This window comes from Salvelinus fontinalis, chromosome 35 (assembly GCF_029448725.1).
Source record: "Salvelinus fontinalis isolate EN_2023a chromosome 35, ASM2944872v1, whole genome shotgun sequence".
Taxonomy (NCBI): Eukaryota; Metazoa; Chordata; class Actinopteri; order Salmoniformes; family Salmonidae; genus Salvelinus; species Salvelinus fontinalis.
The window spans coordinates 21,550,948-21,563,674 of record NC_074699.1 but is presented as its reverse complement, the minus strand read 5'-3'; the positions used below and the strand labels follow the sequence as shown (position 1 = coordinate 21,563,674).

The 12,727-nt window shown below is 42.9% G+C and overlaps 1 protein-coding gene and 1 non-coding gene across 2 annotated transcripts in view; both read left to right on the top strand.

Moving 5' to 3' along the window:
* Positions 1-5,885, top strand: part of LOC129834543 (disintegrin and metalloproteinase domain-containing protein 10-like) — an 85,840-nt gene extending 79,955 nt beyond the window's left edge. Inside the window, exons 9-16 of the mRNA XM_055899637.1 lie at positions 314-477; positions 727-910; positions 1,088-1,238; positions 1,382-1,565; positions 1,675-1,783; positions 1,950-2,170; positions 2,391-2,517; positions 2,685-5,885. Of these exons, the coding sequence (XP_055755612.1) occupies positions 314-477; positions 727-910; positions 1,088-1,238; positions 1,382-1,565; positions 1,675-1,783; positions 1,950-2,170; positions 2,391-2,517; positions 2,685-2,794 (1,250 nt within the window). The 3' untranslated portion in view covers positions 2,795-5,885. The remainder of the gene's footprint in view (positions 1-313; positions 478-726; positions 911-1,087; positions 1,239-1,381; positions 1,566-1,674; positions 1,784-1,949; positions 2,171-2,390; positions 2,518-2,684) is intronic.
* A 6,524-nt stretch (positions 5,886-12,409) lies between these two features.
* trnar-acg (transfer RNA arginine (anticodon ACG)) lies at positions 12,410-12,482 on the top strand. Its single transcript has one exon. It is a non-coding gene; the product is annotated as a tRNA-Arg (tRNA).
* Positions 12,483-12,727: the final 245 nt, after the last annotated feature.

Here is a 12,727-nt window from a genome sequence, read left to right as displayed (position 1 = left end):
TTCCTGCTGCTGTCTGTGTCTCTGTGTCTCACCTACAAGGGTGGACACTGGGCCCAAAATACCCTCTGCTCCCCTACAGTAGCAAATACTTCTGCTTATTCATTCCAGGCAGAGTATCAGGTTTAATTTACTCCAATAAGTGTGTCACGCATTTCTAGTGTGAATCATTCATTGTGTCAGAGTTGGAAACAGTACATCCTCAATGCCATGGAATCCTCCTATAGTCCTGTTAGGTTGTTGGGTGTGAAAGAGAATCCTCCTCCATGGTGTGTACTGTATGTAATCTTGATGAGTGGGTTTACTGTGTTCTTAGGGAGCTCTGGAGGTATCTGTGAGAAGAGTAAGTTGTACTCTGATGGGAAGAAGAAGTCTCTGAACACAGGCATCATCACGGTGCAGAACTACGCCTCCCATGTTCCCCCCAAGGTCTCCCACATCACCTTCGCACACGAGGTTGGACACAACTTTGGCTCTCCGGTGAGTATTCTGTCCTGGGCCTTGTCTGGTTCTAGTCAGGTCTTTTATCTCAGTGCACAGCTCTAACCAGATCATACTGCACATGCTAATCAGTTGTATAGACTTGAGTACCACTTTGTTGAGGCACTCACCATGGGATCTCTCTTGGTTTAAAGTCCCAGTAGTGGAGGAGTCTATGTTAATACCCTCCTGAGGGAGGAGAGGGATGCTCATTGGCTCCCTATGAACCTCTTCCCTATGGTTTGACAGCATGACTCTGGGACAGAGTGCACCCCAGGAGAGTCCAAGGCCCAGGAGAAGAAGGAGCAGGGGAACTACATCATGTACGCCCGGGCCACGTCAGGGGACAAGCTCAACAACAACAAGTTCTCCATCTGCAGCGTGAGGAACATCAGTCAGGTCCTGGAGAAGAAGAGGGGCAACTGCTTTGTGGGTAAGTGCCGTCTTTCTGAGGTTGTGTGTGTGTGTGTCCGCACATGCACTTGCGGGCGTCCATCTTTGCATGTGCATAGGAAGTGTGGGTGCGCTTGTCATTGGAATGGACATCCAAGGTTATGTGTCCTCTACTGCATCTCATCACTCCTTCCTGTATTTGTGTGCGTGTGTGCAGAGTCTGGCCAGCCCATCTGTGGTAATGGTCTGGTGGAGGCAGGGGAGCAGTGTGACTGTGGTTACAGTGACCAGTGTAAAGACGAGTGCTGCTACAACGCCAATGAGGCCGACGGCAACAAGTGCAAACTTAAGCCCGGCAAAATCTGCAGGTAGGTGGCCAATAATGTACGACAAAATGTTGTTGATTTTATGGTTAGTACTGTTGTAGTATTTATTTAATATAGTATTCAACTTGTTTCTGCCTTAGTAAAAAGGAAGTTGAAAACTGACTTTTGGTGTGTGTTCTGTGCAGTCCCAGCCAGGGTCCGTGCTGTACACCGACGTGCAACTTCAAGGGCTCCAATGATAAGTGTAGGGAGGAGTCAGAGTGTGCTGAACAGGGCATGTGTAACGGAGGCACTGCCCAGTGCCCCACCTCTGAACCCAAAGCCAACTTCACCGCCTGCCATGGAGAGACACAAGTCTGCCTCAACGGGGTATGGTCTAGTTCTCTGACCAAACGTGTTCTGAAATGCTTTAAATCATGACAATGGAGCATAGCTGACACTCACCCTCTTTTTCCCTCTCCACATCTCTGTCGACCAGGGCTGCTCTGGCTCCATCTGTGAGAAGTATGGTCTGGAGGTGTGTACCTGTGCCAGTATTGAGGGAACAGACGAGACTGAGCTGTGCCACGTCTGCTGTCAGGAGAGAAGTAAGTATCTGTTATTTACTTGTTACCACTATCATCGGCTCATTATTGTCCATCCGTCCCAATATAACATTTATCTTAAACCACCAAGACCCTGCAAAGACTGGGACTGTCCTGTTAGCAGTGACCTCACAGTGGCGTTCCCCATCTCTCCTCCCCCTCCCTGCAGTGAAACCCGACACCTGCAGCAGCACGGGCTCCGAGAAGTGGGCACGCTTCTTCAGCAAGAAGATCACCACGCTGCAGCCAGGCTCCCCCTGCAATGACTTCAAGGGTTACTGCGACGTGTTCATGAGGTGCCGGCTGGTGGACGCAGACGGCCCCCTGGCCAGGCTAAAGAAAGCCATCTTCAACGCAGAGCTCTACGAGAACATTGCAGAGTGGATAGTGGTTAGTGTCCCAGGCCCAGCCAATGTCCTAGTTGTACTGTAGTTACCTGTGTTGTTCAGAATATTAGTGCACCCTACTGCTGAAACTGTCACTCCCGTTGGCATTAAAAACAATTTCAGGAGCTAAATACATCTCTCTTTATGAAATGTTCTTACCGGCTTCAATATGAAAGTTGTGTCCGACACTGAAAAAATATGACTTGGCATACTCTGTGTTCCAGGCTCACTGGTGGGCAGTGTTGCTGATGGGCATTGCTCTCATCATGCTGATGGCTGGTTTCATCAAGATTTGCAGTGTTCACACACCCAGCAGCAACCCCAAACTGCCTCCACCCAAGCCACTGCCAGGTATGTTACGCCTCAACACTGGGGGGAGGGGGGAACCTATCTCCCCAGCTAGACTGACAAAATAATCATTGTGTATGGAAGAAGTATAACTCTGGGTAATTTTATGCAAGCAGGTATGTGTGTGAGTATTATGATGTTGAGAGCAGTGTGTCGTGTCTCCCATGCAGGCACGTTGAAGAGGAGGAGACAGCAGCAATCGAATGGCCAGCAGCCCCAGCAGCAGCGCAACCAACGCCAGCCCAGAGAGAACTATCAGTTGGGTCAGATGAGACATTAAGACACTGGGCCCCTCTTTGCCTTGGTTCTTCCTAGTGCCTACAGTGGGAACATTTCACTCCAAAGAGTTACCTGTACCATTCATTGCAACCACCCATCTGCAAAGCTGAAACTGTCAACAGAACTGATTTCAATAGACAAGACGTACAGTTCCAGGACCTAACGGACTCACTCAACACCACTGCTCTGGGAGCCAGCTGTCCTTCACACAGCTGTAAGCAGAAAATATTATAGGAAAGCTCTTGGCAATGACGGGAAGAGAAAATGACTGATTTCTGTTTCTTTATTTTTTTACTGGAGTGCAGGGGAGAGCAGCAGCATTGTGGTAATGCAGCTTCTCCTCACCTCCTTTTTAGCGTCTTTCTTTCATCTGTTTTTCCTTTCTGAAGTGCTGCCCTCCTGAGCAGGAAAACAGGACTGCAGGTCACATGGGTTTTTGCTGCTATGCAAAGCCAGGATGTGAGACATTGTCGCAGAAGAGACTAATTTGCCAATGTAATTATTATTTTTTAAATCAAAACATGATAAGAAAAAATGCACAGGCTTTTATTTCCAAAGCATACATGTTCTTTCTGCGTGCAATTGTACAGATATTGAGATTATAGATTTTTTTCTTTGTATCATATGAAATCGATTGTTTTCCTGCTGTCTGATAAAGATTATTTACTGTTTTAATTCACTCTCTCAGGATTAATAAAACAACAAAAAGCGCTGTCTGTCACATTTAGAAGCTCATGTGGGGTGGATCAGAACAGACCTCGGTTATCAGAACATGGAGGGAATGTAAACCTAAAGCTGAATAAGATTAAAGCAGTCCTCTGTCGGAGGACTGGAGGGTATAGAGAGCTGACAGAGTTGTAGAGACTGTTGTGATGTCGTGGGATATCATTGGGCTGGTGGAAGGTGTCATATTCAGACAGGTTTGCTTTTAACAATTTTACTTAATTATGACATATTGTTCTCTTCAGCTATTTTTTTCTGACTCAATGCATTGATGTGAATCACTGAACCGCTAAATGCAGCAGATGTACTTGTCTATTGATCATTCCATGTGAGATTTTTTATTTGGATCTCTTTTAGTCCTCATTTGGACTAATCTTCCAACAGTCCTTAAACATTCAAATACAATTTATAACACTAGAGATGGGTAGGATGGAGGGAGAAAGAGAATCTTCAATGCTTTAGCATACAAGGTTGTCCGAGGGCTGGCTGGTGCTACACCTCATGACTATGCCACTGAACGTTGTCACATATCATTCAAGTCACAGGGCCTTGGCCAGAGCCTGCGAACACAGGCCAGGGTCCATATGGGGCAATATTACAGAGGCCATCACAGACAGTCACTGTACTGGTCTGGACATGCTCTCACCTAGCTCGGCTGCCCTCACCAATGTTGTTACCTTAATAAAACGCACAGTCTTTAAGAGCTGACCTGGGAACAACTGAATGCCCTGTTACATACCAATTTGAAGGCTGCTTGAGGAATCTTTTACACTTATGGCATGCATTAGGAATGTGATGAATGGTTTGCCAGATGAAGATCCTGGATGGCTTTAATGTGATTGTTGTTTTTTTCTTTTGTCTCTTATTTTAGCAATTCAGATATTTGTATATGTGGAGGAAAAAGTCCAACAATGGCTTAATGTCTGAGTGTCCAGCTATGCCAAGCTGTTACATATGAACTGAGATTGATAAGGCTACCAATTACCTCTAACTTTTCTCCCTTTGGCTATCATTTCCATGTCGTGTCTCTCCTATGATGCATATCTGTGTTGCATGTCCTGTCTGTCTCCTTAACCCCACATCTCTATTGGACATAGCTCTGCTCTGGGGATGATCTCCACCAAAAGAGACCTATATGTCATAGTCTGTGGTTTGTGTAAAGACATAAACAATGTGTCTAAATGGAGTTGAGTCTGATTCTACTGAGCCCATTGCAACTCCACGGTCTGTGGAGGTCAGTGGGGTTTGTAATGTATTGCCTGCTCAGAGCCACGGAGACCAGGACAATCCCAGAAGGCAGGATATCCAAAGAGACTCTATCAGCTTGGAGTGCTGAAGTCTCAGGAGGCTTGAGGAAACAGATTGCAAAAGTGACACTGCTTGACTTCGGGTGTCTTTTAGAAGGTCAACTTGACTGACTGTAGGGAGAGGGGAGGATGTGGGATAAATGTACTGTCCTGTTTGTTGTCCTGTATTTGTGTGCCAGGTGTTGAAAGTCTTTCAAAGCCTGTTACCAAGGTCTCTCAAATAAGTTTCTCAGAATGAACATAGACTAGTACTCAAGTTCAGGAGGTAACCTTAAGGACTTTTATTTTTTAAGACTTTGTTTATCCCATTTAAATGATATGTGACTATATTGATATTTTATGACTGATTCTGGCCCGTTATGCCTTATCAGGTAGGTAGACCCGAGGAAGAGTGTCCTGGAGCTTAATTAATGACAAGCAGGCCTCTTCACATATTAATGCCTTGATTGTTTCCTCCCAAAACTGATCATTATCGAATGAAGAAAAACTGCTCTTCGTATCTATGTAGCCACATACAATGTCTACAAGAGAGCCTCTGAAATGGAAACAAAACTGATCCTCCCTTGATTCTAACATGTCTTTCTTTGTTCTTTCTGTTTGGTGCTGGTGGGTATGGGTTTGTGCTGGATAGTAAAATATTGTTTCTCGTTACCTTTTGGCATTTAGTAAGGCTCATCGGAGTGTGGTCGTCTTAAATCATTCTTCTCCTTAAGGTAAGGTAATAGGTGGGTGTATAGAGGGTGGTGCCTGGGATTTACATTTCTGTCTTTAATTTGTCTTGCTAAAAGTATTTTGAGAAAAGCGGGCTCTGAAATGTAAGTGATGTAAACCGAGAGAATCCAGAATGGAAAAGTCTAGTACTACTGTCTGATTTTAATGTCTGCTGTGTTTTATACAGTATCTTCAATATTCTTTACTATTTACTTTTCTTTACTTGGCTCTGTTTCCTGTTCTGCTCACTTTGAACAATTTTACTAAAATTGCTAAAAGTACTGTGCAAATGTTTATTATTTTTTTGAACTACTTGAAATGCTTTAATAAAAATAGACTTGATCAACAAAAGTTTGTTCTGAGAATGGAAAAGAATGTCTGAGAAATCATTCCATGGTTGGTTTGTTCTTTGTCACTTTCAGTGGATGAGCAAACCAGAAGGCCCACTTCAAGATATCACACAGCTAGACTAGCTTACAAGGAAATCAAGCTCATAAACTCAGAATAAAAAGAAAAGTTTTACATCTCGCTAAATCTGAGGGTGGTTTTAACCTCCCAGACTTGGAATTGTATCAACTCGCCAACCAAGGCTTTTACTTGAGACATTGTTAAATGCACTTAAAAGGAACAATGGGTAACTATTGAAGATGTGCATGCTCACCCCCAGAATCTTTTCACATGTCTATTTTTCAAAGGATAAAGCTAAGAACATTAACTTCATAGTTAAGAACACTATAACAATATGGAAGAAACTGAAATTGGTTCTTGTAGAATCCATCTCACTAGCAAAAAAACAACCCTTGAATAGCTGTTCAGAATGCACCGATAATAACATGGAAAACTAAAAGGTATAGAAACAGTCAATTATTTGGTAGTAGGACATACATGTACTTCCATGACACAATTAAAAAGCAATTTTGCACTGACCAATGTAGAAAAAATAAAATACATGCAATTTGTAAACTAATGTATTATACAAGAGACAAAATTCACTAATTATACAGCAAAAGGAGAGTCATGTCTTAAGTGTAAAACTAACAAGGGCTCAATAATCCATACCTTTTGGGAATGCAATACAGTCCAAAAGTAATGGGTGGAGTTAGAAAGTTGGCTGTCAGAAGTATTAATGAAAATGTACTTTTTGGTTCATATTTCAAGACCTGTCATATGAGGGTGCAGTGAGATACCCAATGGGTTGGACGATAGTCTTCTCGTTAATTATCTTGAAATAAACCAATCCTCCATTAAGACAATAGAAAAAGCATATGGTTCAAAATATTGAAAGAGCTGTTCGGGCTGGGCAGGTGTGATGTGAGTGATGTTCATGTGCGTCTAAATGTTGTCTTTCGTATGTTAATGTTTTGTATTGTAAAAAAATATATAAAAAATAAAGGAAATTGAGCTAATTTCCTTACACTGGTAGTGGTTTCTGTGGATAATTTAGTCTCTAGTTTGGATTGTTTCAAGTGATGGGGACATTTCTCAGCAGCATCCAATAGAGGAGAGACTATTATATTATCTCCCAAGGTTTTTTCCTTACAGCTAATGACATATTTCTCATTATGTTGGAACACTATTTTCTATATCACACAGCCCCAAGGTAGCCACGGCTCTAGTAAAATCGTAGACCCGTCTACCTTTGTACTTCCTCAGCACTGAGAGCAGAGGTAATTGCCTGCAGCCTCCCTGACACTGCTCTCTGCATTCCAATCTTCACAATGACTTCTCACCAGTTATGCGCTGAAACTCCCAATTCTTTCCCTCATGCTTATCTTGCCCCGCAGTCACTTGAACATGTTAAATAGGGCTCCTCCTCCTTCATTAAATTGATTCCATTTATTTATTTATTTGATGATTTATCATGTCTCCTCTTACACTGAAAAGTTTGCAAATATATAGCTTTAGTGAGATCAAATTTATTTGAAGTCAAATTTATTTTATATAGCCCTTCGTACATCAGCTAATATCTCGAAGTGCCGTACAGAAACCCAGCCTAAAACCCCAAACAGCAAGCAATGCAGGTGTAGAAGCACGGTGGCTAGGAAAAACTGCCTAGAAAGGCCAAAACCTAGGAAGAAACCTAGAGAGGAACCAGGCTATGAGGAGTGGCCAGTCCTCTTCTGGCTGTGCCGGGTGGAGATTATAACAGAACATGGCTAAGATGTTCAAATGTTCATAAATGACCAGCATGGTCAAATAATAATAATCACAGAAGTTATCGAGGGTGTAGCAAGTCAGCACCTCAGGAGTAAATGTCAGTTGGCTTTTCATAGCCGATCATTAAGAGTATCTCTACTGCTCCTGCGGTCTCTAGAGAGTTGAAAACAGCAGGTCTGGGACAGGTAGCACGTCCGGTGGACAGGTCAGGGTTCCATAGCCGCAGGCAGAACAGTTTAAACTGGAACAACAGCAAGGCCAGGTGGACTGGGGACAGCAAGGAGTCATCATGCCTGGTAGTCCTGACGCATGGTCCTAGGGCTCAGAGAGAGAGAAGAAAGAGAGAATTAGAGAGAGCATACTTAAATTCACACAGGACACCGGATAAGGCAGGAGAAGTACTCCAGATATAACAAACTGACCCTAGCCCCCCGACACAAACTACTGCAGCATAAATACTGGAGGCTGAGACAGGAAAATGAGGTGGAAACCGAGCTGCACTTCCTAACCTCCTGCCCAATGTATGACCATATTAGAGACACATATTTCCCTCAGATCACACAGATCCACAAAGAATTCGAAAACAAATCCAATTTTGATAAACTCCCATATCTACTGGGTGAAATTCCACAGTGTGCCATCACAGCAGCAAGATTTGTGACCTGTTGCCACAAGAAAAGGGCAACCAGTGAAAAACAAACACCATTGTAAATACAACCCATATTTATGCTTACTTATTTTAACTTGTGTGCTTTAACCATTTGTACATTGTTACAACACTGTATATATTTAATATGACACTCGTAATGTCTTTATTGTTTTGAAACTTCTGTATGTGTAATGTTTACTGTTAATTCGTTTTGTTTGTTTCACTTTTGTGTATTGTCTACCTCATTTGCTTTGGCAATGTTAACACATGTTTCCCATGCCAATAAACCCCCTTGAATTGAATTGAATTGAATTGAATTGACAGGAGGGGTCAGGAGACACTGTGGCCCCATCCGATGATACCCCCGGACAGGCCCAAACAGGAAGGATATAACGCCACCCACTTTGCCAAAGCACAGCCCCCGCACCACTAGAGGGATATCTTCAACCACCAACTTACCATCCTGAGACAAGGCTGAGTATAGCCCACAAAGATCTCCGCCACGGCACAAACCAAGGGGGGGCGCCAACCCAGACAGGAAGATCAGGTCAGTGACTCAACCCACTCAAGTGACGCACCCCTCCTAGGGACGGCATGAAAGAGCACCAGTAAGCCAGTGACTCAGCCCCTGTAATAGGGTTAGAGGCAGAGAATCCCAGTGGAGAGAGGGGAATCGGCCAGGCAGAGAGAGCAAGGGCGGTTCGTTGCTCCAGAGCCTTTCCGTTCACCTTCATACTCCTGGGCCAGACTACACTCAATGATATGACCTACTGAAGAGATAAGTCTTTAGTAAAGACTTAAAGGTTGAGACCGAGTCTGCGTCTCTCACATGGGTAGGCAGACCATTCTATAAAAATGGAGATCTATAGGAGAAAGCCCTGCCTCCAGCTGTTTGCTTAGAAATTCTAGGGACAATTAGGAGGCCTGCGTCTTGTGACCGTAGCGTATGTGTAGGTATGTACGGCAGGACCAACTCGGAAAGATAGGTAGGAGCAAGCCCATGTAACGCTTTGTAGGTTAACAGTAAAACCTTGAAATCAGCCCTTGCCTAACAGGAAGCCAGTGTAGGGAAGCTAGCACTGGAGTAATATGATCAAATTTTTTGGTTCTAGTCAGGATTCTAGCAGCCGTATTTAGCACTAACTGAAGTTTATTTAATGCTTTATCCGGATAGACGGAAAGTAGAGCATTGCAGTAGTTTAACCTAGAAGTAACAAAAGCATGGATTAATTTTTCTGCATCATTTTTGGACAGAAAATTTCTGATTTTTGCAATGTTACGTAGATGGAAAAAAGCTGTCCTTGAAACAGTCTTGATATGTTCGTCAAAAGAGAGATCAGGGTCCAGAGTAACGCCAAGGTCCTTCACAGTTTTATTTGAGACGACTTTACAACCATCAAGATGAATTGTCAGATTTAACAGAAGATCTCTTTGTTTCTTGGGACCTAGAACAAGCATCTCTGTTTTGTCCGAGTTTAAAAGTAGAAAGTTTTCAGCCATCCACTTCCTTATGTCTGAAACACAGGCTTCTAGCGAGGGCAATTTTGGGGCTTCACCATGTTTCATTGAAATGTACAGCTGTGTGTCATCCGCATAGCAGTGAAAGTTAACATTATGTTTTCGAATGACATCCCCAAGAGGTAAAATGTATAGTGAAAACAATAGTGGTCCTCAAACGGAACCTTGAGGAACACCGAAATGTACAGTTGATTTGTCAGAGGACAAACCATTCACAGAGACAAACTGATATCTTTCCGACAGATAAGATCTAAACCAGGCCAGAACTTGTCCATGTAGACCAATTTGGGTTTCCAATCTCTCCAAAAGAATGTGGTGATCGATGGTATCAAAGGCAGCACTAAGGTCTTGTAGCACGAGGACAGATGCAGAGCCTCGGTCTGACGCCATTAAAAGGTCATTTACCACCTTCACAAGTGCAGTCTCAGTGCTATGATGGGGTCTAAAACCAGACTGAAGCATTTCGTATACATTGTTTATCTTCAGGAAGGCAGTGAGTTGCTGCGCAACAGCTTTTTCAAAAATTTTGAGAGGAATGGAAGATTTGATATAGGCCGATAGTTTTTTATATTTTCTGGGTCAAGGTTTGGCTTTTTCAAGAGAGGCTTTATTACTGCCACTTTTAGTGAGTTTGGTACACATCTGGTGGATAGAGAGCCGTTTATTATGTTCAACATAGGAGGGCCAAGCACATGAAACAGCTCTTTCAGTAGTTTAGTTGGAATAGGATCCAGTATGAAGCTTGAATGTTTAAAGGCCATGATTATTTTCATCATTGTGTCAAGAGATATAGTACTAAAACACTTAAGTGTCTCTCTTGATCCTAGGTCCTGGCAGAGTTGTGCAGACTCAGGACAGCTGAGCTTTGGAGGAATACGCAGATTTAAAGAGCAGTCCGTAACTTGCTTTCTAATGATCATGATCTTTTCCTCAAAGAAGTTCATGAATTTGAACGTGTATCACATCCCATGGGACTGTAGCAGATTTGGTTATCATAATCAAGTACCCAGGAACTGTGTCAAGTATTCGTATAAGCAGTTTGGATTGATAATAAAGTATTATAAATAGCTGTAAAATAAGTAAGTAGCTGTAATCAGGGTATCAGTATATAGGGCTGTGAGGGCCATGTGAAGTATAACCATGGTCCCTGTCTAATCAGTGTCCTGTTCTGCAGATTGGTCTTATGCCTAAACACTGCAGCCCATAAGGTGGTAGGCTGTTTTGATTGGGGCCTGCTGCAGATGCACAGTCGCTTCATAGTACCGAGCTATCTCTGGGCCAAAGCTCTCTGGGGAAACCAGGGGGACAGTTTGTCCAGGATAGGATCTCATTTCCCTCAGACACAACTGGGCCAGGGTGAGCAGTCCTGCTGTGTGCTGGGTCGTCTGATCCAGTCTGGTGTCAGACAAATAGCAGGGGTCTCATTAGAAAGGGATAGGGAGGCCTGTGAATGAATCCTGGAGACAGAGGATGATGCTCAAACGCTGTCGGCTCGGCTGTAGTCTTTGCACCCAGTCTGCTTACCAAGGCTATGGCTGTTGTGTTGGGCTCAGTGTGTGAAAATACTGTGTGGCCAACAAATTCTTGGGATGCTGCAAATGATTCATTTATCTCTGATGCAGTGTGCCCATCAATTTACATGCCTATTGGGAGTCAGTAAGAATTGAGATGGAAAAGGCTCCAGTTAGATGTTATGCATAACAGGACAAATGAAAAGTGGCTCCGGGGCACAATATTTTTCTAACAGGCATTAGTATAGTTGGTGATAAAAAATAAAATGTATGAATATGACTTTGTGTACACAGGTTGTGAATCCTAATTTGTACAAAATGTTATATTTATAATTACTTATTTGCAACCATTTGACAATATCTGTATAACATTTGAATCTTAGTAAAAATTCATGATTGTCAAGATTTTTTTTTATACATCTTTTTATATAGATTAGGTTGGAAAACAGATACTGTAGTTGGAGAAAATTTAAAATTACGAACCATTGTTTTATTTATTTAGTCAGGGTCTCAACTTACTATTGAGAGTAAGAATAGTACAATACAGCAGTTGGTTGTGCATCAGCAGTTTTTATCTTGTTATATCAGTCACTGGATTGGCTGACAATTATGTCAATTCTTAGATTAGTAGTTAGTCTAGCCAGCTATCTAAACTTGTAGTAATCGAATACCGACTGGGCATTCAGGGGACCCTCCAGGGGACCCCCATTGATTTTCTTGCGTTACATTTGTTAGAAAATGGCAACATTTTCTTTCTGCCCCGTGGCAAAATGTGTAGAACTGCCGGCAATGAACTTTAAAACATAACACTTCCTCTCAGCTGTCAGGGGGGAGGGGGAAAGGGGCGGACGCGCTAGAATGTTTTGCGGTGAGGTGGGGAGACTCCAACCAAATCTAGTTTAGAGCCCCTAAAAATCTAGAGCTGCCCCTGCTGATAGAAGTATCCGACTCAAAACAAATGCGTTTTTCTTCTGCGCTGTTTTTGAGCATTTTCTTCACAGCGCAGGATGAGAGCTACGGTGGCTCTACCGGATAGCAACGGGCTTGTGGCGCAATGGATAACGCGTCTGACTACGGATCAGAAGATTCTAGGTTCGACTCCTAGCAAGCTCGTGCATTTTGTCTATGTCTGAGTGAGATTTGGAAATGAGCGATACCTTGTGAATTTGTGCTGAGTTTCTTTGCCTACATGCGCCATTAACTTATACCTCATAAACCCAGCAAAAAAAGAAACGTCCCTTTTTCAGGACCCTGTCTTTCAAAGATAATTCGTAAAAATCCAAATAACTTCACAGATCTTCATTGTAAAGGGTTTGAACACTGTTTCACATGCGTGTTCAATGAACCATAAACAATTA